The following is a 24541-nucleotide window of genomic DNA, read 5'->3' on the forward strand; positions in this document are numbered from 1 at the left end:
ACGAGCCGCTTCCCGTGCTAGATTCTGTTCTGGGTACTCAGTGCCGGGCTTTAAGGGCTCACATTTGGAGGGGGGCCAGGGAGACAAAAGACACAGCAATCCACCAATAAATAGGATTAGATCACCGTTCTTAATAGAAAGAAAATAAAGTCCTGTTATGGGGTATGGGGCTGGGGGGTGGGGGTGGGGGACACTTTTAAGGGAAGTGACCTTTGGACAGAGCTGTGGGGTGGGAGGTGGACGACAGATCCTAAGGCAGCAATATGTGCTGGGGAGTTTGTAGGGTTGTAAAAAGGCCAGGCTGGTGAGGCCAGGCAGTCCCTGGGTGGAAGAATGGAGGCAGTGGTCCCAAGGTTTCATGCCATCCTTGCACCAGTGCTGCACAAAACTTGAGTGTGCTCCTCAGAAACAGGCAATCAGACCCCAAGTCAAACTAACCTAGGGGAGTTTCTCATCACTGATGGGCTGGCCAGCCAGCTGGGCCAGCTCTTGAGTTTGCAGTAGCCCTGTGTTCAGGAGAGACCCTCGCTCACCGAGCAAGCTGGGGGAGGGGACTTCCTCTTACACTGGCATGATTTTCGGCTCAGGGAGTGAATCACAGACAGTGAGGCATGGGTCCTTGGCTCAGGATTTCCTGGTGTTTCCTGCCTGCAAGAGCAGTCCTGCTATCAGGGGCGGCAGCCCACCACTCCTTGACGTCAGCTCTCCTTTTCATGAATGGATTTCCTTTTCCGTTTGGGAAGACACGATCTCGGTCATCAGTCCATCAACCCTGTCTTTCTCGCCCTGGCACCTCCTGTTTGGAAAGAAGCGAGCAGACTAACCAGAAGGCAGTGGGTGAGCACAGGAGGTCATGGAGGGAGACTCAGCAGATGGGCTTCTGAGACACCTGGGGGTTTTCAGAGGACAGATGCTTTCTTGCTCGAGGTCATCAAGGTGTGACTAGCAGCTGTCCTTGTGTCTGCCCAGACTGCTTGTCCTCCAAGTAGCTTGGGGCACTACCAGGCAGACTTGGGTCACCTGTATTAGTTGAGCATGACTTAGCTCCTCTATTCATTTTCCCTAACTAGACCAGATGAGACCTCTTGGAGGAAGCAGTGTTTGTCCTGTCACCATGGAAAAATGTAACCATGTAAAAAATTGCTCAATCCCTTAAAACCATTATTTAAAATTTTTGCAACCTCTCAGTGTGCGTGTTGGAGGGCAAAGTCGTAGTTGCCTCATTCTGGTTGTAGCTCTGTTTCAAAGTAGCCACGAAGGCCAGAGGCTCTGTGTGTGTGGCTTCAGAAAGGACTGGGGTCATTGCCTGCTGTTTATGCTTAATGTAAACACTCCTTAGTTTAACTTACCATACTGTCGATATCTCTGTGTGCTACTACAGTTTACTTTAGGTTAGAAGTTCCCAGTGGGGTGGTACTATTGTTGTTTATCTCACTTAATACCTCACTCAGCAAAGCATCACATGTAAAAAGAAACTGCCAGCTATTCTCCAGATGGTCAGGATGCTCCTGTGGTCCGCGTGGTACTCATTGCCCAGTATCATGGTGTGGCCATTCGGCAACTTGACTCTGCAACTACTCTGTGCCAGGCACCGTGCAAAAGTGGAACCAAGGAAAGGATAGTTTCATTCGAGTTCCTGTAAATTAGGCAATTTGGTGATTCACCACTTCTAACTTGGAAGAGCTGAATCAAATTCCACCCTGTATTTGTGAAGCTATCTGAAACTTAAGGGAAAAATGAAAATCTGAAATACTCATTGATTATAAACAATCTGGAAAATCTTAAATAGCACCAAATAACCAATGTTAACATTTTGGTGTAATTTACTTTCAGTCTGTCTGTACACACACTCTTTTCCCAATTTTTAACAGAACGGCATACGCTCTATATTACTCTTTGAAATTTGGATTTTACACTTAATTTCATTAACCATTCTTCTTTTTGTTGTTGCTGCACTGAATGTCATGGGGGACTGGCTTGTGGGATCTTAATTCCCAACCAGGGATTGAACCCCAGAGCCTCGGCTGTGAAAGCATGGAGTCCTAACCACTGGACTGCCGGGGGACTCTTTTTAGCTGTTCTTCTAGAACATACTTTAAGAATGAATGCATCGTCTTCCAACATAATGATGTACCATTATTTAACTAAATTCCCCACTGTTGAATGCTTTCACACTTTTGATATAAACAAAGTTGAGATGAACATTTTTGTAGAGAATGTATAATTGATTTCTTCAGGATAATTTGATGAAAGCAGAACTCAGAATATTTTGTATCCAATGTGTCCATATTCTTTTAACCACACAACACCTCCTCTGGAATAAGAACGATATCATCATCTCCTACAGCTTTTCCAGTTTCCAATTCCCAGCCTATGTGGGTTCTGCCAAGGAAACACTTGTTATAGATGAAGTTATCATTTAACTTTTCTTTAAAATTTATGTATTTATTTTGGCTGCACTGGGTCTTCTTGCTTTGCTTTGCATGGGCTTTCTCTAGTTGCTGCTGTGGGTGGGGGCGGGTGTCTTCCTTGCAGTGCATGAGCTTCTCATTGCAGTGGTTTTCTCCTTGTGGAGCACAGGCTCCAGGTGGTTGGGCTGCAGTTGTTGCAGCCAATGGGCTTAGAAGCTGCTGTGGCATGTGGAATCTTCCTGGACCAGGGATTGAACCCATGTCCCCTATATTAGCAGGTGGATTTCTATCCATTGGGACACCCGGGAAGTCCCATCCATTATTATCTTAAAATCAGCAAAGGAGAAAAGGAAGGATATACCCATTTGAATGCAGAGTTCCAAAGAATAGCAAGGAGAGATAAGAAAGCCTTGCTCAGTGATCAGTGCAAAGAAATAGAGGAAAACAACAGAATGGGAAAGACTAGAAATCTCTTCAAAAAAAATTAGAGATACCAAGGGAACATTTCATGCAAAGATGGGCTCGATAAAGGACAGAAATGGTAGGGACCTAACAGAAGCAGAAGATATTAAGAAGAGGTGGCAAGAATACACAGAAGAATGATACAAAAAAGATCTTCATGACCCAGATAATCATGATGGTGTGATCACTCACCTAGAGCCAGACATCCTGGAATGTGAACTCAAGTGGGCCTTAGGAAGCATCACTACAAACAAAGCTAGTGGAGGTGATGGAATTCCAGTTGAGCTATTTCAAATCCTCAAAGATGATGCTGTGAAAGTGCTGAACTCAATATGCCAGCAAATCTGGAAAACTCAGCAGTGGCCACAGGACTGGAAAAGGTCAGTTTTCATTCCAATCCCGAAGAAAGGCAATGCCAAAGAATGCTCTAACTACCACACAATTGCACTCATCTCACATGCTAGTAAAGTAATGCTCAAAATTCTCCAAGTCAGGTTTCAACAGTACGTGAACCGTGGACGACCAGATGTTCAAGTTGGGTTTAGAAAAGGCAGAGGAAGCAGAGATCAAATTGCCAACATCCATTGGATCATCGAAAAAGCAAGAGAGTTCCAGAAAAACATCTATTTTTGCTTTATTGACTATGCCAAAGCCTTTGACTGTGTGGATCACAACAAACTGGAAAATTCTGAAAGAGATGGGAATACCAGACCACCTAACCTGCCTCTTGAGAAATCTGTATGCAGGTCAGGAAGCAACAGATAGAACTGGACATGGAACAATAGACTGGTTCCACATAGGAAAAGGAATACGTCAAGGCTGTATCTTGTCACCCTGCTTATTTAACTTATATGCAGAGTACATCATGAGAAACGCTGGGCTGGATGAAGCACAAGATTGCCGGGAGAAATATCAATAACCTCAGATATGCAGATGACACCACCCTTATGGTAGAAAGCGAAGAAGAACTAAAGAGCCTCTTGATGAAAGTGAAAGAGGAGAGTGAAAAAGTTGGCTTCAAAGTCAACATACAGAAAACTAAGATCATGGCATCTGGTCCCATCACTTCATGGGAAGTAGATGGGGAAACAGTGGAAACAGTGGCAGACTTTATTTTTTGGGGCTCCAAAATCACTGCAGATGATGACTGCAGCCATGAACTTAAAAGATGCTTACTCCTTGGAAGGGAAGTTATGACCAACCTAGACAGCATATCAAAAAGCAGAGACATTACTCTGCCAACAAAGGTCCATCTAGTCAAGGCTATTGTTTTTCCAGCAGTCATGTATGGATGTGAGAGTTGGACTATAAGAAAGCTGAGAGCTGAAGAATTGATGCTTTTGAACTGTGGTACTGGAGAAGACTCTTGAGAGTCCTTTGGACTGCAAGGAGAGCCAACCAGTCCATCCTAAAGGAAAACAGTCCTGAATGTTCATTGGAAGGACTGATGCTGAAGCTGAAACTCCAATACTTTGGCCACCTGATGTGAAGAGCTGACTCATCTGAAAAGACTCTGATGCTGGGAAAGATTGAGGGCAGGAGGAGAAGGGGATGACAGGGGGTGAGATGGCTGGATGGCATCACCGACTCAATGGACATGGGTTTGGGTAAACTCCAGGAGTTGGTGATGGACAGGGAGGACTGGAGTGCTGTTGGTGATGGACAGGGAGGACTGGAGTGCTGCAGTCTATGGAGTGGCAAAGAGTCGGACACGACTGAGTGACTGAACTGACTGGCAAGAAGTGTTCTTGGCTATAGGGATGAGCTCCTTCAGCCTCTTTGGCCATGGGCCGTAGTTCCCCGACGGAGGTTATAACGTATGTATGCATTTGGGCTCACGGAGATGTCTTCACTGCCCCTAGACTGGGTGAGCCGCTCTGTGTCCTCGAGCTGCAGGCCCGGAGCTGACCAGGTGAAACATGGTCCTGCCTGGGTCTGGTGGGGACTTTTCCGTTCTCAGTGCGCTGGGGTAAGTCAATGGGTCACCCTCATCTGGACATCTTACCCAGTGCTTGGAGGCGGGGCTCGGCCTCTCAAGTCCAGCCTGAACTCGGTCACGGGACCTGGACAGGTGATGCCCCCCACCCCCACTACTCTCCACCCACTGTCCGCCGAGTCAGGGGATGCTGAGGCCCGCCCTCTGCTCTGCCGCGGCCTGGCTCCAGCTCGCAGCACACCTGTGCCCACCTGGCAGGAAACCGAAGCCGAGGGGCGGGGCCGCCGGCGCTCCCGGCTCGCGCGCGCGGCCGTTGTCCGCGCGCGAGGGTGTCAATAAAGTTCTCGCGCGCCGGAAGCGGAAGCGGAAGCGGCGAGTCTCCATGGCGGCGGCGGCGGCTGCGGCGGCGGGGCCGGTGTTCTGGAGGCGGCTGCTGGGCCTTCTGCCTGGCCGCCCCGGGCTGGCTGCGCTCCTGGGGCGCCTGTCCGACCGCCTCGGGAGGAACCCGGACCGCCGGCGCAGGAGGTGAGAGGGCAGCGGGGCTGCAGGCGCGCCCGCTCCCCCGCTACCCGGATCCCAACCCCCCTGGCGGGGCGGCGAGACCTCCGAGTCCCCCGCGCGGGCCCGCCCGGCTCCACTTTGCCGCCAGCCTTCCCGGGGAACGAGGGCCCCGCGAGTGAGGTCGGCTGGGCCTGCCCGGGGCTGCGATAGGCGAGCCCGACCCCGGTCCGCGTACGCTGGAGCGAAGGGGCTCCTGTGTGTGCACTCTGGGCGTGGGGTGGGGTGGGGTGCCGAGTTCGTACGTTTTTTGGGCCCCAGAGTGTGAGTGTTGGAGAGTGTTCGCGAGAGACACTGCGTGGGTCCGGAGGGGTCTTTTCCTTAAGTAATCCTAGCTGCGGGGGTGACTTGGCGGGAGTGAATCAGCCCTGCTGGGATTCTGTGCATGCAGCGTTTCTCACATCCTGCCAGAGGGCTATGAAGCAATCCTGAGTCAGGAACACTCCGGCAAGGGAAGAGGAACCACTCGAAACCCCTTTTACACTTTGCAAAGGGCCTGTGTTCTGGAAAAGTACTGAAGTGACTTATGAAAGTGGTGAAGGAGGCTTTGAAGCAATTCTCCCAGGCAGTGATTTTTAAAAGTAAACATTTACCGAGAACTTGTTGACCTAAGAGGCCTGCTGCTGTTGCTAATATTAAAAAAAAAAAAAAAAAAGAATCTGTGCACAGTTTTTTTTTTGTTAAAGAGATTCGAGCTTTACACTTATTTTTTAAGAAAACAAACAAACGTAGAACTGCATCCTTTCCTAGAGTTTGCGCCTTAGATTTTTATCTGCTACTTGGGTGAAATTTGACCTTCTGGCATTTGGTAGATCTGTGGTCCAGTCCAGTGCTGATTCTAGGTATGGAAAGGAACTTGCTTCATATTGGGTGACGTTGGAAGATTTTCAGCAAAAAATTAAAGTTTGATTTAGGGGAGGTTTTTGTGGTAGAATCAGTGCAGGTTGGAACTCGTGGACGCTTACTGATCAGAACAGCTTTAAACTTCACATCAGTGAACCTAGTGGGAGTGGTGTATAGAGGAGGTGGCCTCCCTTTTCTGTAGTTGGTGCTTAACAAAGACCTGTTCACTCCAGTGGATAATCAAGTCAAATGACTTCTATGTCCTGACCTCAACCCACTAAGAAATTTGGTTTAAAGTTTGAAAAAAGGCCCTGAAGGATGAGATGTTTAGGCCATTTTGTCATTTCCCTTGTATATATTTAAACTGTACAAGAAAACATTTCATGATTAATCATTGTTTAACACTGGAATTGATTACTAAAAGATGTTGAGGTAATAGGCACAAATTAAGACCTTTCTCTTGAGTGGTTTGTGTGTGTGTGGGGGGCGGGAAGGGGGCAGTGGGGATAGTCTAAATTGACTTCTTAAAGTCTTGTAGATGGCATCAGTGGATGCAGGTGTTGTGGCTCCATATTTCTTATTAAGTTGAGAGACTTGTTTCTGTGGGTTGGCAATTAAACCAGGAACCCAGTTAAATCACAGAAACACAATTGCCCGAAATTTTCATCTTATGATGCCTGTGCTAGGGTGGAGGATACATACTTTGAGCAGTATTACTACAATACTGTGGATTTCTGACCCTTTCTTTGTCTTACTCGGTTTGCAGATTTTTTCTGCTGCTCTGTGGCTTGGGTGTTTGGGGTTACTCATGTCTCTATGGCCACTCACCTCTAGTGGCTGGTGACTTTCGTTTCTTCTCCATTGTTCAGTTGCACCTCCCAATTCCTCATTCCCCGAATGATGTGGTTTCTTGTAACTCTGATCATTGATTCATTGATAATAATTCTGTGTAGTCATGAACTTAACGTTATTGTAGATTTTAGCTTGCCAGTCTGACTCAACTGTTGGAGTGCCTGGTGATTCCTTGTGGCTAGCAAGGGGAGTGGTAAGAGGAAACAGTTCTTTACTGCAGTTGTTTCCTTTTAGTTAGAGACAGCCATAGTGACAGAGAACACTACTTAAAATCACTTGTAATTAGTGATCTGGAAATAGTTGTTTTTCTCTTGAGCAGGCATCTGACTCATCATGGACAGCTGGATTCAGTCACTTATTCAGCCTGTGTGTATAGAGCACTGCTGTGCCTGTGTTAGGTACCCAGGAAACAGAAAGACATAGTGCCGCCTTCAAAGTGCTCAGACCCATAAACAGACAATAATAATAGTAAAGTGAGGTAGGAAAGGTCATGGCAGCACTGAAGCACACCTGGAAGTCAGAGGCTTCCTGGTGGTGATGGTCGTGGAGCTGTGTCTTCGAGGCGTGTCGTAGTGGGCTAGGTGGGGAAGTGGGGAGCCAGTGTTCACAGGAGGATAGTGAGTGATGTGCTAGTAGGTCGATGGGGACAGCAGTGGAAGGCAGCTCCAAGGTCCCACAGGTCTTGTTTCCAGGAGCGAGCTGGCTACTGAGGAGGGGAGAGGGGAGAGGGGAGCTGGGCCGAGCCCTGGGGATGCTTACTCTGAGAGACCCCGTGCAGTTTCGCTGGCTAACTCGTCTGGGCCTGCGGGGGTGGGGCTTGCTTGCGGGAAGAGGTGAGGGGGTTGGATTGGATTGGAGTCAGCTGTGGCGTGTGTTGCATGGGGGGTTGCTGAGGAGGCAGGTCATGTTTCTGACTGGGGCAGCCACAGGGGCGGTGGCACGCTTCACCAAAACAGGGAGTGGGAAAGAGGGCCAGGTCGGGGGGATGATGATAAGGTGAGTTCAGGGCGTGTCAGTTAGCCTCCAGGTGGGTCCAAGCGGAGGCACCGCCTGTTCAGGTGACGGAAACTTCGGGGAGTTTCTTGGAGCCCTCGGACTACGCAGAACTGGCTTGTTATTTGGAGCAGATGAGACCTAGGGGGAGCTGTGTCAGGAGGGCCTTAGCTCCTAACCAAGCTTGCCTGCCATACAAGGAGATATTTTCTCTGTGGTCTCCTTTTTCTTTTTTAAAAGCTATTTTCAGTTTGAGCTATGTGCAGAAAAGTCTTTATTTTTGAAACCCGAGGTCTATTTTCTTTATTCTAGGTGTGTGTATGCCTGCATGTGTGGGGGAGTGGAGGTGTTGTGGGGGTGGGGTGTCCTGACTTTCCTGAGTTGTCAAAGGGCAGTGTCACCAGCGAACTGTTCTTTTTATTGCATTTTTTATTTTTTTTTTACCTTGTAATGCCAGCTCAACCTACTCTTGTTCAACTTCTTAGTGGTTTCCACTCTGAGGGACCACCAGATTTCCAGAAATTACTTTTTCTCTGAATTTTCCCAGTTCCCCCTTACTCATTAGAGTTCAGTAGAGCTATCTCTTGGTTATTTATTACAACAGAATGGGTGAGGAGGAGGGGAGGACATTTAAAATCGAAGCATGATTTCCCCAAATAATTCAAATTAGATCTTGTAGAGAACTAAATTAAGATTAGCAGCAGTAGACCTTTAAATGGTAGCTTTATTAAGATCCTATTAATCTGAGTACCCTCTGAGCACATTGCAGCTGGTGACGAATTAGGCTGGTCAGCCAGCTGTGTTCTTGTGGATGGATAGAAACTAGCCCGGGACTAAAGCGTTCTGATAGATAATCCCGTGGTAAACAAGTGATCTGAGTAATGTAAACGAGTTGTTTTCAGAGCTGCCGAGTTGTTTTCAAGGCTGCCGGGAAGTCAAGCTGATTGAGGGAAGTCAGGCTGGTAAAGCCGTGTGGATTAGTAGCACAAGTGAGTGGTTCTCGGCAGGCTCTCTTCTCTGCCGGGAGCCCATGGCTCCCAGGGGGTGTCAGGGTCAGAAGTCTGCCTTAGGTCTTTGGCCCCTCGATGTAATCGACTTTCTTCTGGAAAGCCAAGAAGAGGATCACCGGGGCCGCGTGTAACCTCACAGTGGCAGCCCCAGCCCGGTGCCGGACTTCTTGTAGGAGTGCAGCGGCCGTTGGTCTTCTGAAGTGACCTACGGGAATTCACACTCATTTCCCTTACTTGGGGTTAGGGCTTGCGTTAGTCAGGAAGGGCCGCCTGCTGCCAGGGCTGCAGGAAGTCTGGTCCCTCCGTGTAGTTTGAGTAGTTTCTCGAGCCTTTCTCAGGAAGTGTTATGACTGTTGCTCTTTTCTCATCACTTCACCTCTTTACGTTTAAGTGTGTGTGACGGGGGTGGGGTGGGGGTTTCTTAAAAAGCAGTTTCTGAAAATAATGGCAATCCAGAGTTCTGTTTCTTTTAAAAGCTTCTTTCTTTTTCTTGTCGTTTTGTACCGATTTGGGTGGGACCCAAGTCACAGCATGTGTACCGTGAATCTTATTGTACAGTTCCCGGAGAGTTTGTGGACGTTCAGACCACGACCCTGAGTGCGGGATGCTTAGGTAATGCCCTTGCGTGGTGCAGGGGACAGAGCTCCTCTGCTGTCCCTGGTGGATTTGTGGTTGGTGTAGGAGACAGTCCTCCGGTACCCCCCTTTTCTTCCTTCAGAGCCTCACAGCCCCTGTCTTGCAAACACTCTAGGAGGCTGGCCTGCTTCCTCGTGTCCACAGGTAGCAGGTGGCACCGTTGGGGCCCCCGGGGAGCTCCTTGTGTCCTCTGAAGCCATGAGAGCCGTGGGCTGCCTGGCGGAGGTGAAGTGCAGACCCAGGCGGGATTCTTGGGTGTCAGCTTTCCTTGGCACCTCTGCTGTCCCCGTGAGGACTTGTGAGGGCTCAGTCGGACCTCCAGGCGCGCTGTCTTGCGTCCTGGCGAAGGGGGAAGGCAGTATGTGTGGCATTTCTCCCCCCCCGGAGCATGTGCAGTTTCAGAATGTTTGGTGGAATGGAAAACTCCGGTCCTCCCCCACAAAGGAGAAATGCCTTCTCCTGTTTCCCCGGGCTTCCTTTGCACAAAGGGGTGTTGATGGCGTCTCAGCAGGTCTTCTGCCCCCTCCCCCACCTTGGTTCTGCTGGCTCCTCTGAGCCCCGGGGTCCTGCTGCCGTCCGGTGCCTCTCATGAGTCGGCGCGGAGCATCGTCCCGTCCAGGGCGGTCTGGCAGGGTCCTGCCGTCCTTGCTCTAATGGCAGCCCCGTCCACGGACAAGAGCGTCACAGCACGCGGTTCTTGGTCACGGTGGGTCAGGTGTGGATTCCTCTTGGAGAGGCAGGGAAGACGCCGCCCTCTCTTCCCCACTGCCCCCCTTCATACTCACCGTGCCCGCCTAGTCGCCCCCCATTCTCTCACCCCATGCCCCCAGGCCTCTCTCCAAATGGAGGGAGTGGCCCCAGGTCAGGGGTCCTCAGCTTAGGCCCAGCACACTCCCCAGCTCAGGGAACTAGTCTGCAGATTCCACAGGAAGTCCTCCGTCACGAGGCCAACCCTTTCCCTGAGCCAGGTGTCCTGTGGGTGGTGGCCGGAGCCGCCCTGTGGAGAGGTTGCTCTCCCATCTCACCTTCAGAATTGTGAGCTGAGGATTGTTTTGCATTGTTTGCAGCTGAGGGCTGTAGCGAAGCCATTAAGCTTGCCTGAGTTTGAGTTCCAGGGTGCGCTCTTGCTGTGACCCAAGCCCTGTCCTCTGAACCTCCCTGCAACCTAGAGTCAGGGCGGGAGAGGGAGGCAGAGCCTTATCTGGCCCCCCAGCCCCTGTTACTTCCTCCTCCCTGTAACTGGAAATGGGAGCTCGATGGTATCTAGAAAGATGATTCAGGGGAGTGCAGGGCTTGGTGTGGAAATTGTGTGTGTGAAGGTCTAGTTCTCTAAATGGTGAGTGTGACAGCTCTGCTTTCTTTGTAGAGTAACCACAGCTCTCTGCCTCCTCTCATCTCTCGGGGGTTCGGGTTTTGACCTGGGACAGCTGCCTGGGGTGGGGGGAATTGCTTGTGCAGGTGGTGGGCCCCTGGAGGCTGGGATTACCATGCAGCAGGGGCTGTGGCTGGCACGGGGGGAGACCTTTTCTGAGAAGATTCCCAGGAGTCCCTTGTGGAAAGCGAGAACTCGCCCCCGTGGGGATCTGGCTGAGATGATCGGGGAACGTGGGCCCCTGCGCAGTCCCCCGCCACCCCACACTGCCCTGAGGGCTGGCTGCTTCTGCCCTGGCGGGGCGGCAGTTAAATTTTGAGGGTCTGGGGCCTGGGTGTGGTTCCCCTGCCTGTGCTGACCTTGTGGGGCCTTTATTAAACTCGGTGCTCCTTTTCCAAGCACCTTCCTCTTTGGAATGCAAAGCTACCTCTCAAGGGTTGGGTCTCCTCCACCATGAGTCCCTGAAACCTAATTAGCTTTCAATTCCTTCTTCTCTCTAACAAAAATAAACCTGTCAGTACACAGGTTAAACAGGAAACAAGGTAAAAAAGCCCTCAGCAGATCTTGGAACCCGGCCCCGGTGGAAGCTGCCCGGGAGAGCTGCCCGGCAGGCCAGAAACCTGCCCATGGTGGCCCCTGGCAAGCCAGTCCGCTGAGCCCCTCTCGTGGGTGGCCAGGGCCCCAACCCCCCTGCGCTCACTGTGTATCTTCTCTGGACTGCCTGTTGAGCCCCTCCTGGGTTTTTCTGGCACCGTGGGTTTTGGCAGTTCTGCCTCTTTCCCTTGCACACACCTGTCCTTGCTTGGGAACCCCCCGCCCACCGCCGCACTTCCTGTCTGAATCCCACCAGGCGATCAAAGCCCATTTCGAGGGAGGGTTGTTGTGAGGCTTCCCCAGCAGTTCAGGCATCAGCAGCTCCTGTGTGTGATCACTTGAAGCACATGCGCCGTTTGTGTATTCTGACTTTTCCTGAATCAGTCTTAGTGGTTTCCTTTGTGTTCTTAGACGATTTCAGGTGTGTAAGCTGGTGAGGCCACCAGGTTTGTGGGCGGCAGGGCCCTGGGCCGGCCTTGCCTCCCCCGAACAACATCAGTGCTCACGTGACCGCTTGGATTGAGGCCCAAGTTGGCACTTGCCTTCTCCTGGGTTGCTGTGTGGCAAAGAGGTGTTTCCTCATCTTGCTTTTTGGGAGTGGCTCTGAGTCTGTTGGCTCATCTGAAGAGCTTCGGGGACTACTGCATGGCCTGGGGCACAGGCATTGCCCTGGATCTGTTTTACCTGGTCTGAGCGATATAAGTGCTCTGAGGCTGGGAGATGAGTTGATTTTATGGTGCTGAGGGGTTTTCCACTTCAAGCAGACTATTTAATTACTGAGCATTAGACTTTTGGGGCTTCCCAGGTGGCGCTCGTAGTAAAGAACTCACCTGCCAATGCAGGAGACATAAGAGACATGGGTTGGATCCCTGGGTGGGGAAGGTCCCCTGGAAGAAGGCATGGCAACTCACTCCAGTATCCTTGGCTGGAGAATCCCAGGGACAGAGGAGCCTGGTGGGCTCCAGTCCATAGGGTCTCAAAGAGGCGGACACGACTGAAGCGACTTAGCACACATTAGATTCTTCAGGCCCCCTTTGGGGCCTCACATTGATTGTCGAGCAGTTTTGGGAAATCGAGGCTGTAGCCCCTCGTTTGCACATCCAGGCCTTTGATTTGCTGCTCTTTACGGGGAAGCTGGAGGAGAAATGTAGCAAGCAATGCCTGGGAGTGTGGTCCCCACCTCCTCAGAGGCAGCGGGAAGGGACCTCTGCTCGGGGGCCTGTGGCGAACCCTGGCTTCCCAGGGTCCAGAGCCGGTGCCTTCAACCCGTTGACTAAAGTTTTCTTGGCAGTGAGTCGCCGTGACCGCCCGGTGGGCTTTCTGGGAAGCCCAGCTGCCGGCCATCTGGCCTGTGTGGAAGGACATTCACGAACCCTGGGAAGATTCAGTGTTTTATCAGGAGACAAGTGAATGAAATCATCTTCCTGGAATCTGTGGCCCTGCAGGCCTCAGGGTGTTTAGCATCCTCTCCCTAGAGTCCCTCATGAGGCCGTGGCGAAGGTCACAGTCTGAAGAGGATTTTCCCGTTGCTCTTTGCTGGAAGTCAGACAGGGATGAGGCTCAGCGGACAGGGGGCCATTCACTGCGGGCTCGACCTCAGTGGCAGGGAGCCAGCCAGAGATGGGGTGTGACACCCCGAGGAGGCTGTGTCCAGTGGTGAAGGGGCAGTTGTTGTCACCACCGGCCCCTCCTGAGATGTTCACTTCCCCAGCCTCTTCCAGCTTTTCTTCTGTGTGTGCTGTGCTCAGTCGCTTCAGTCATGTCTGACTCTTTGTGACCCCATGGACTGTAGCCCGCCAGGCTCCTTGGTCCATGGGATTTCCCAGGCAAGAATACTGGAGTGGGTTGTCAGTTCCTTCTCCAGGGGATCTTTCTGACCCAGGGATCAAACCTACGTCTCTTAAACGTTCCCTGCATTGGCAGGCAGGTTCTTTACCACTAGTGCCACCCGGGAAGCCGAGTATTAAAGAGAAAACTTCATTTTTTTTTTCTTTCTGGTTCCTTCCCTGAATAAAAGGCCGTTTATCTCATCAGAGAACCAGAGGTCTGGGTTGCAGTCACCAGACTGAGACCAGCCCTGCCCTTGCTCTGGATGGCCTGCGCAGCTTTCTGCAGGGGAGTTTGCTGGGAGTATTAACCAGGTGATGGCCTTCTGAGGTTACTTGTGGCTGCTCTACATTTTTAATAGTTTTCAATCAGCGTAAAGTTTGGGGTTTATCTGTAGGCTTTGGCACTTCTTAAGTTGCTTGACTCGTAGGGGCTGAAGAAAAACTCTTTCAGGGTTTGACTAGGGCTCGTTTAAAATGGTCTAGAAGATCTGAGGTTCTCAAAAAAAAAAAAATTTTTTTTTCCCCTTATTTGCCCACAGGAGCTGAGAGGGACTTGTGAGGAAGTCTTTGAGACATGTGACGGACTGTGTGTGTCTCTTCCAGGTCGCCATGGCTGCTGTTGGCTCCTCTGCTGTCCCCTGCGGTCCCCGCGGTCACCTCGCCTCCGTGCTGCCTGTGTGCAGAGGGCGTGCATCGCTTCCAGTGGATCAGAAACCTGGTTCCAGAGTTTGGCGTCTCCAGCTCTCACGTCAGGGTGCTTTCTTCCCCAGCAGAGTTCTTTGAGCTCATGAAGGTAAGTCGTATCTAAGGGAGAGAGGTTCAAGTGTGGGGTTAGAGGTTTGGTGAGGGGGGCATAAGGTTGGGTGAGCCCTGAGCCGAAACACCTGTTGTAGAAACTTTCGATGGCTGCTCAGCTCTGCCTGTCAAGTGTCGGGCTCACACCTGGCTGAGCCACGCCATGACCAGAGGCTCCCTGCATGGCGGAGGTCTCAGGTGGAACAGCTCAGAGCGTGAGGGTCAGGTCCCAGATGTTGGTTCTCGTGGACAGGTTGATTCCCTTTGTTCCATGTCGGCGATGGAGGCTAGCTGGGAGGCTAGTGAGAGCTTGGGGACCACATGGGCACATTCCTGCTGAGGCTGTCCATGCTATGCATGTCCAGGGGCGTGGGGAAAGAACCTCATTCTGGTCAGGGCAGGGCAGACCACTAGGGGTCCCTGGCAGCATCTCCAGAATCCAGTCACTCCATCCGATGGTGGACAAGAAATGGAGACCCAAATGACCTATGGGGTGGGATCTGATACTTAGGAAGTGGCTGGAAGCCTCTCGTTTAGCGGAGAGCATTTATAGAGAACTGAGAAGTCTAGGCGTCTGGTTTTAGGTCTCAGGGTTCTGGTTCTTTCTGGTAATTCTGCCTAAAGTTTGTACCTTCTGTCTCCTGGTAAATATGCTAATCTTTGCATTTAGGGGGTTCAGGTTTTAGTGCATTACTCAGGCGTTCATGTCACGTCTAGTTGTTTGTGGTTAAGCTGCTAATTGGCATGAAGTAATTCAGCGCTCATTAACTTTTATTCACGTGAATTCTGAGTGTATGAACAATGATGTTAGAGTTAAGGTATGGTGCGGTCAGGAGGAGTGCTGGGAGATAACAAGAGATACAGGTAGACTTTCCTTTTTCTGCACAACAAACGCTAGTTCATTTGAATGCTTGCACATTTTTTTCTCCTGTGCCCTGTTATTTTGTAGATCCCCACTTAGTTTCCTGCTAGCTTATTCCATTATGGGTGTGTGTGTGTGTGTGTGGGTGTGTGTGTGTGTATGGGTGTGTGTGTGCGCGTGCGTGCATGCACACACTCCCCCCCTTCTCTGCTCTGCTTGACTCTTCGTGTGTCCTTGTTTGTGTAGAACTGATGCTGAAACTGTTTACTCTCTGCTCTTACTTGGTCCTCTGCTTGGCTTGAAGAAACAGATTTTTCAAAGGAGGCTGGTCTTGGTGTCCCAGTCAACTCCTGGGAAACAACAGACTGTCCATGGGGGTCTCCTGGCCTGGAGACGGGCCGTGCTCTCATCTGCCCGGGGTGGGGGAGCTCAGGCCAGGAGGAAGCTGAGGCCACCGTTTCCTGCCTCCTGCACTGAGTCATGGGCAGGTTCCCTGGCACTTTCCATGCGGAGCAGTTGTGTTTCTTCCTGGGACAGAGTGGCCCACATTCCCTGAGAAGAGACTGCGACGTGGTGCCTGCCTGGGCACAGGCCTTTGTTACAGCCGAGCTTGTACCAGAGGACCCAGCGTCACAGCAGACGATTGCATTGTCTTTTGTGTTTTGCTGCCGGAACTAAATCACCTTTCTCCTTACTTGTTGTTTTCCTCTTTCCTGTCTTCATACTCACTTTCCCCACAAGCAACCATCTAGTAAATAACAAAATGAAGGAAACAGCAAACATAGGAAGTTCTTCGTTTGTTCCTTGCATATAAGCCTTTCCTAGTGTTGTGCTGGTGTGTTATCTCATCAAGACACCCCTCTTCCTCTGCTGACAGTGCAGGCCGTGGGGGCCATGTGGGAAAGCAAGCTGGAGTGTGCGTCTTGCCTCTCCTGGTGCCCTCGCCAGCTTGCCCTTCTTCCTGCCCTTGACCTCCTCCAGGGCCTGGCTGCTCAGCTCCTGAGAGGGGTCTGGTGTCCTCCTGTGGCTGGAGCGGGTCTCAGGAGAGGATACGGCGGTTTGAACTGAGGCGTCATCTTTGGGTGTTGTGTGTTCTGTTGGTGTGTCTAGCTAGGTACCTGTCTGTCTGCATTTCAGAAATGTTACGTGCTCATCATAAAATCTTAGGGCAGATGGGGGTGGAGTGCAAGTTTGCACCCGTACTCCCTTCTCTGCTTCTGCCTCTTGGAGACACACACACACACACTCGTACACACACACACACACGTATAGTGTGCATGGGGGTGGTGACAGGGCAGCACGATTTGTGTTCTGTTCAGCGATGTGCTTCTGTCTCTGCAGTGCATGGCGGACCTTCCCTCAGGCCATGTGCATGGGCCTCCTTCCTTCTCAAGGCTGCGCTGTATCTTGTAGCATGGCTAGCTCATGCCTTACTTTCAGGTTGCGTATCTTAAATTAGAGTTGTGGGTCCTTATGTGTGAGATTACCACACACATTTGGGTCTTGCTTTAAATATTATCTGGTGAAGATACAGGGTAGTTCAGCTTGGAGCGTTATTTCCTTCCAGCATCAAAGGACTATATCTTTCGTAGTGAATATGAAAATGATGACTGTGAGGGACTTCCCTAGTGGTCCCGAGACCTCCGCACACCCTATGCAGGGGGCCCAGGTTCAATCCCTGGTCAAGGAACTAGATCCTGCATGGAGCCATTAAAAGATCCCACGTGCCACTGCTGAAGACCTGGCGCAGCCAAATAAAAAAAAAGTTTCTTTTAAAAAAATTATAACATATGACTGAATTTTGAATTGTTTCTTCTCTTTAGGGGCAGATAAAAGTAGCCAAGAGGCGAGTCGTGATGGCATCCCTCTACCTGGGGATAGGTCCTCTGGAACAGGAACTGGTAAGGTTTTGGGGGTCCTAGAGGCAGCAGTGGGTCACCCCGAAACCTCGGGCTGTGTGGCACTGTTACAGGCCAGCTGTTTTCTTGTTGCCCCAGATTCTGGGGTTGTGGGGAGATGTGATCCTGGGCCTTCTGGCCTCGCTGGCCCGTGTCGTCCTCGGCCTGTACGGGGGCCCCAGGCTGTTGCTCTGCCAGGCCGGGGCTCCGAGAATTGCGACCTGCTAGCCAGACCTGGCCACCCCCTGTTTGTGGCCTGTGGGCTAAGGCTGGTTTTCATATTTTCAGTGTAGGGCAAAAAGTCAAAAGAGGAGTAGTAATTGTGCCACATGAAAAGCATGTGAAATTGAAATTTCTGTGTCCATACATAAAGCTTTATCGGAGCAGAGCCACTCTCACTCGCAGAGTCAGACATGACCGAGCTCGCACGCGCCCTGCTCTCCATCGCCACTCGTTTTTGTTTTGTCTGTGGCTGCGTTCTTGCCTGGTGGCAGAACTGAGTAACTGTGACAGAGACCATCTGGCCTGCAAAGCTCCAAATATTTACTATCTGGTCCTTCACAGAGAGGCTTTCTGAGCCTGTGTTAGACGGGGGAGCCAGCATGCAGGTCGGGCTGGCTGCTGCTTTCGTCCAGGGCTGGCGGTGGGTGCCGGGTCCCCACCTAGACTTGCTGTCATGCCTCGTTTGTCCCCTCCAGTGAGACAGGCAGGGCTGGGAAGGGGCACACATCACCTGTTGTGCAGGGGTGCTCCTGCAGGACGAGCCCAGCGCAGAGTCTGCAGGTTGAGCCAAAGTGAGTGTGAACGAGGTCATTGTGTTGTCTGAGTCCTCGGGTGGTTTTCGACTCTGAGGGAGAAGATGGGCCCCTTGCCCGTAGCAAGTGTTGTTTCTTGGTTCATCCTAGTTCAGAAACCCCTAGGACGGGGTTGTGGTTACAGGGTGAGGAGAAGGGTTGGGGGCAAGAGAGCCCTGTCCCCTCCCTCTTGTCTGAGGAAGGGGCCGCCCCACTTTCAGGACGTACTGTTAGCTGCCAGCTTGAGAAGCCTGTTTGTCCTCCCGGGAGAAGAATGCCATGTCCAGCCCATGGAGAGTGGCCAGTGGGCAGGTTGTGTCTTGGATTCATTCGTTCAGCAAATATTTACCAAGTGTTCTCCGTGTGTGGGGCGCTGTTTGCTGAGCGCCTGTGAGAATGATCTGTTGGAACGTGTGTGGGAGCTCGTGTCTTAGCAAGTGTTCTCAAGAGCAGCGAGGTCCACACCCTTGGGCAATGTGCCCCTGACCCACAGAGCCCTCTTCTTGCCTGGCCCGGGCTGTAGATACCGTGTCTTCCAAGTACTGTGCCCGGGGCGGCAGCCTTGGGAAGAGGTTTCACAGCGTTGGCTTCTGGGCATGTGTGGCTGGTGTGTGCGTGTGTGTTCAAAGAGGACGGTGGGGGCGTTAGCTGACAGGTTGGTTCGTTTCTTTAACACGTACCCGTTTTTTCAGAGCTTTCACTTCTCTTCTCACGGCTCTTTCCTTGGCAGGTGGATTGCCTAGAAAGCACTCTAGAAAAGTCACTCCAGGCGAAGCTTCCTTCCGACCTCAGGGTGTCCATCCTCTTAGACTTCACGAGGGGCTCGAGAGGTAGGTCTGACGCTCTCCCCAGCCCCCAGGTTCTTCCTTGTCCAGAGCCTCTGTTTTAGGAGTGAACCTTCACTCCAGGCTCAGCCAGGAGCAAGGTTATTTGAAGTCAGTTTAGAATGGGCCAGGCCAGCCTGTCTGTCAGGATTCCTTTTGTGGCTAGGTGACCTAAAGCCAAGTGAAAACGACTTTGAGAAAAAGGGAATTTTTTTTTCCCTGAGAAGTATTGACACTTTTATTTTAAAAAATACATGTAAAGAGAATTGTCTTGACTCCCACACATCTGACCTGGTTTGCGCAGGTCTTGATTTGGGGCTTGGACCTTGGGCTGGCTTCATTTCCCTGGCTCCTTCTGGCAGCTCGCAAATCTGCATCTTGTCCATCGGAAGAGCACCTGCTTCCCTCCGGGTCAGACTGAAGCTCCTGCATCGGGCTCTGTATCAGGGCTTCCGAGCCTGCTGACTGGCCCAGCCTGTCCTGGGTGCCTCCCCCTTAGAGCTGGGGTGAGGCCAGAGTGGACAGAACCATCTTCACCCCGAGCAGAGTGGCAGAGTGGGGGGTGGGCGGGTGGGTGCTGGGTGGCTGGAAGAGCATATGTCTGCTACCCAGACTGCTCGGTCCTGCCCCGGGAGGTAGTGGATGTCCAGGTGGAAGCTGTCCTGGGGCCCCTCTGGCTGGAAACGCCCCACCCCTGGCGGCCTGACCTTGGGCCCTCGGGAGGTGGTCCTGCCCTGGCAGGCTGCGTATTTCTCCTGCTGTGACTCTCCCGTCCCTTCTCTCCTGCTTGCCTACATCTTCAGGAAGGAAGAACTCGCGCACCATGCTGCTCCCGCTTCTGCAGAGGTTTCCGGAACAGGTCCGCGTCTCGCTCTTCCACACGCCGAACCTCCGTGGGCTCCTGCGGCTCCTCATCCCCGAGCGCTTCAACGAGACCATCGGCCTGCAGCACATCAAGGTGTACCTCTTCGACAACAACGTCATCCTCAGCGGGTGAGTCGGCTTCCTCCCCCGGGCAGGAGCCAGCGGAGTGCAGAGGGAGAGTCCGTCCCCTGAGGCCCTGCCAGCTCGTGTTTAGTCTGGTTGCCTGGCTCTCGGCGTTTTCCCGGTGCCACGACTGCCACGGAAGCCACAAAGGGCGGCTTGTCGCTGGCCGTGGTTCACTGAGGCCTCACTGCGTGCTAGCTCCTGTGCAAGCCCTTCGCCTGCTGTCTCATCTAGTGCTCACTGTCACCCACGAGGTCTTTCCCTCACTCTGTATTGATACACAAGACACCCCAGAGGACGGGTAACTTGGGCAGGGCCGGGTGGGAAGCCATGCCCTTTAGAGGACCCCGGAGATGAGCCTGAGTGGTCCTTGGCTCTGTAGGTGTCTGCATCTCCTCTCAGTGGTCAGCTCAGTGAGAGGCGGGCCTTGCGGTCACTCCACGGTGTCCTCTTGCTGTCACTCTGGCCCGCCTCGTGAGGGGCCGGACTCACGAGCTGTTTGTTGATTGGCTGCTGCTCTGTCCTGACCTGGGTTGGTCACTCCCCTGCTCCTGCTGGTGACCCCGAGACCGGCTCCCCAGGACCTGCTGTCACGCCCTCTCGCCTGAGTCCTCACCTGCTGCTTTCCTCCCTGTAGTGCAAACCTGAGTGACTCCTACTTCACCAACCGGCAGGACCGCTACGTGTTCTTGCAGGACTGTCCCGAGATCGCTGACTTCTTCACGGAGCTGGTGGACGCGGTAGGGGACGTGTCCCTGCAGCTGCAGGGGGATGACACAGTGCAGGTGGTCGAGGGGATGGTGCATCCTTACAAAGGTAGGGCCCAGACTCTGCAGCCTCCGAGCCGGGGGCAGTGAGGGCAAGGAGGGCACACCTCTAGAGGGGATGGTGCATCCTTGCAAAGGTAGGGCCCGGGCTCTGCAGCCTCCTGGGCCAGAGGTGGTGAGGGCGCACCTCTGGTGGCCTTGCCACGGGTTTAAGAGACTTGGGTGGCGGAGCTTTGTTTTGCTTCTGTCTTTGGAGCCAGACAGATGACGTGACTCACTGGCCATCCGTCATGCTCTGCGGGTGAGGGAGTCGCCAGGGAAGGTGGGACTGTGGGCATTGGGTCTGGGTACCCATGGGATGAGCCAGGAACCTGCCCTGTACTTACAGGAAGCAGCCTGCTAAAGGGCCACCCCCTCAGGGCCACTGCTCCCAACTCCAGAGCTCAGAGGCTCTGTGGCTCTCGGCTCCAGTGAGGTCTGCGGCCTCCTGCCTGGAACGTGAAATGGGAGAGCCCTCGGCTCTGCTCTGCTCGCTGGAAACAGGCAAACCCTGGCAGCTGGTGTTCCCGGGGTATTTGCATTCCTGTGATTCCTGTGGCTGTGGCTTCCTGGTGGCCTTTAAGGAGGTCTGCTGCTGAATTTGCAGCCTTGTCAGCAATGTGGGGAACGGGTTAAACCCAGCCCTTGTGAGGGGAAGAGTTAGAGAGGAAGCATCTGAGAGGGGGTGGCAGTGTTTGAGAGTTGTGTGCGTGTGTGTGTGTGTGTGTATGGCAGTGTTTTAGAGTAGTGTGTGTGTGTGTTTATGTGCATGCGCAGTCATGTTGGACTCTTTGCGACGCCATGGACTGTAGCCCACCAGGCTCCTCTGTCTGTGGAATTCTCCAGGCAAGAATACTAGAGCAGCTTGCCATTTCCTACTCTAGGGGATTTTCCCGACTCAGAGATCGAACCCACTTCTCTTGTGTCTCCTGCATTGGCAGGCAGGTTCTTTACTACAGAGCCACCTGGGAAGCCCATGTAGGGTAGTATAATAGTTACTAGTATGTTTTAAATTTCACCAGTAAAAATTTATGGAAGTCTGTTTTCTCTCTGATTGTTCGAGTATCTACGTATTGTTCTCAGTTTTACCCTTTGGCTCATAAAGCCTAGAGTTATTTACTGTCTGGCCCATACGGGAAATGTTGGCTGACCCCCGTTCTCACTTAACACGCCTGGCATGCATAGGCAGAGAAAAGGGCCCCCATTCAGAGAGGAGTGAGAGTGAGCACAGTCAGGGGCGCGGGGGGCTGGGCACAGCCGTGCAGGGAACCAGGGCAGCCTGAGAGGCCCCCTCCACGATGCGAGGAGGGACCCCCGCAGGGAGCTTTTCTTTTCCGTGCAGCCACCCAGGCCTGAAGGCACTCGGGCCTGTGGGCCTGTCCCCAGCTCGGAGCTCGTGAGCGGTTACCAGCATGGCTGTGCTGCCCACCTCTGTTGTTCTTGATCAGCCCTGCCCAAGGCTTGCCATTGTGTCTCTTCAGAAAATTAACTTCTGACAGTGTTGAAGTTCCCTACTTTTATGTTTTATGTTGTTGTTTTCATTCTGTTAATTTCTGCTTTTTATAATTTCCTTCCTTGTACTGCATTTTTTGTCTTTTCCTGTTGTTTTTTCCTCCATAACTTCTTGAGTTGGATGCTTAGCTCATTAACTCTCTTATCATCTAGAGATAGCATTGAGACTCGCTTCTTTTCCTTTCATTGTGTCCCTGCAGCCACTCGTCACTAGTAGCCGTGTGCAAACAAGGCCCTGAGCCCGTCTGTCCGCCTCTGACCCTGTCTGGCTCTCTCCTGCTGTCTGATCATACTTACACATGTCTCTGTCGGACACATGCTCTTTCTGACATGTACCACGCAGCCCAAACATGGGTGTGCAGCTTATGTATGTGTTCCTAGTGGGTTGGCGCCCAGAAGCCCCCTGGGGCCCCCCAGCCAGGCCTGACCCCCTCCCCAAGGTGCCCACTGTCCTGACTACTGTCACCCTCAGCTAGTCTTGCCTGTTTTTGAATTTCTGTTAGGTGGCATTGGTAAAGGCCTTTTCACGGCCCCCTGAGTGCAGGCCTGTTGTGGTAGGATGCTTTCTCAGCCTTTCTGTCCTGGGAGGAGCCTCCCATGGGCAGTGCCCTGTGTGTTTGGTGAAGGACGAGCTGTGGCGCCCGCTCGCGCCTGTCAGACGTGCTGGATGGGTGTCCAGAGCCTCCGTTCGCTGCCCCTGATCCCCTTTGCCGTGTCTCCTTCTAGGTGACCGGGCTGCATATTGCAAGGCGGCCAATAAGAGGGTCATGGATGTGATCAACTCCGCCAGGACGCGCCAGCAGATGCTGCACGCCCAGACCTTCCACAGCGACTCCCTCCTGACCCAGGAGGACGCTGCCGCCGCTGGAGACCAGAGGCCGGCCCCCGACACCTGGATCTACCCCCTGATCCAGATGAAGCCCTTTGAGATTCAGATCGACGAGATTGTCACCGAGACCCTGCTGACAGAGGCCGAGCGAGGTGCTAAGGTCTACCTCACCACTGGCTACTTCAACCTGACCCAGGCCTACATGGACCTGGTCTTGGGCACGCGGGCCGAGTACCAGATCCTGCTGGCCTCGCCGGAGGTGAACGGCTTCTTCGGGGCCAAGGGGGTGGCGGGTGCCATCCCGGCCGCCTACGTGCACATCGAGCGGCAGTTCTACAGCGAGGTGTGCAGCCTGGGGCAGGAGGAGCGGGTGCAGCTGCAGGAATACTGGCGCAGGGACTGGACGTTCCACGCCAAAGGTACGCAGCGGCCGGCTGGCTGGTGGACAGCCCGCGTGGGGCAGCCAGGGGCGGGGCCCACCCCACACTCCAGCCTGCCCGTGATCCCGGGCGTCTGGTAGAGCCCCGCCTCGCCTCCCGCCTGTCTTCACGACGGCCCTGCGGGCGCGTCATCATCCTCATGTCTGTGTCCGTTTCAGCTCTTGCCAAATCTCTCCCTTGTGTCTACCCAAAACGTGGACACTCAGATCATTGGGGTGGCTGTTTTAAAAAGTGTACCCATACTCTCTCCCTTCACGTAGAGGACAAGACACGTGCTCTTCCTCGAGCATCCGAGTTCTCCCGCATTGGCCCTCCCCTTCTTGGGGACAGAGAGGATTCACCAGGGATCATTGGGCATCAGACAGCCTAGTTTTTCAGTCTTTTCCTCACCGTTGCTGGTTGTTTCCTCTATGAGTCAAACCTTCGCTCTTTTTTTTGTACTAGAGGAAACTGAGGCCCTCTCCTTGCAAAGCTCACGTGTACAGAACTGCCCCAGGGTGGGTTGGAGAGTGAACTGTGTGTTGTAATGATCCTTCTTGGGCAGTTGTGTGCATCCATGGAGCAGCCCACATGTGGCACAGTCCCAGGGCACATCCACGACGTGACTCACGGGGCTCAGAGCCCTGTGCTCAGCGGAGGGACCGCGGGCTGCTACACCACGTGAGTGCACCCGCCTCTTGTGCGTGATTGGGAGACCCGCAGCCCACTTGGTTAGTTCTGTGTCTGAAGGAAATGCCTGGCTTTCCTCACTTCTCGCTGGTGGCTCAGAGACCTGTTTTGCCCCTGCACTGGTCCTGGGGGCTTCCAGAGTGGCTGATCGCCGTCGGAGGGGGTGGTGGTGTTGCGGTCACTCGTCTGTGTTGTTTAGACTTGAGGTCACTTTGAACCTCAGCTTGGACTTTTGTTTCTTTAAACCATTGGTTTCCTTTGGGGGTGCACTGATGCCCAGGCCACCACCAGCCTCCTGGGTCCAGCCCTCTGGGGTTGACCCCAACATGGTAACTTTGAAAAGCTCCCTAGGAGATTCTGATGGCTTGAGAAACACTGCTCCCGCTCAGAGCTTCAGGCCCGTTGGGTGGTTCCCACTTCCTCCTGCGAGGCCCACGTGCCTGCTTGAGCAGGTGGCATTGTCTGCCATGGGAAGTACGCTTTGCTGTTGTTCCGTGTGGCCGATCCTGGATGTGTCATGAGCCAAGCCCGGCTGGCGGTCAGGTGTCTCCAGGCAGGTAGGCCGGCCTGTGGGGGTGTGGGAAGTATTTTAGGATTGGCTCTGTTACTTCTGAGAATAGCAGCAGTGC

At 52.9% G+C, this 24541-nt stretch overlaps 1 protein-coding gene across 4 annotated transcripts in view; it reads left to right on the forward strand.

Moving 5' to 3' along the window:
* Nucleotides 1-5174: 5174 nt before the first annotated feature.
* Nucleotides 5175-24541, forward strand: part of PGS1 (phosphatidylglycerophosphate synthase 1) — a 36511-nt gene continuing 17144 nt past the window's right edge. For 3 of the 4 annotated variants that reach the window (XR_014078482.1, XR_014078481.1, XM_081575686.1), the window contains exons 1-7: nt 5175-5334; nt 14100-14289; nt 16977-17054; nt 18576-18675; nt 19473-19662; nt 20294-20472; nt 22701-23222. Coding sequence is in view for 2 of the 4 variants with exons in the window: in XM_081575686.1 (XP_081431812.1) it covers nt 5192-5334; nt 14100-14289; nt 16977-17054; nt 18576-18675; nt 19473-19662; nt 20294-20472; nt 22701-23222 (1402 nt within the window). In the remaining 2 variants the exon portion in view is untranslated. The remainder of the gene's footprint in view (nt 5335-14099; nt 14290-16976; nt 17055-18575; nt 18676-19472; nt 19663-20293; nt 20473-22700; nt 23223-24541) is intronic. The other variant, XM_081575687.1, reaches the window with a different exon arrangement.

The sequence above is a fragment of the Giraffa tippelskirchi genome, chromosome 3 (genome assembly GCF_054371585.1).
Source record: "Giraffa tippelskirchi isolate mGirTip1 chromosome 3, T2T-mGirTip1v1.2.pri, whole genome shotgun sequence".
Classification (NCBI taxonomy): domain Eukaryota; kingdom Metazoa; phylum Chordata; class Mammalia; order Artiodactyla; family Giraffidae; genus Giraffa; species Giraffa tippelskirchi.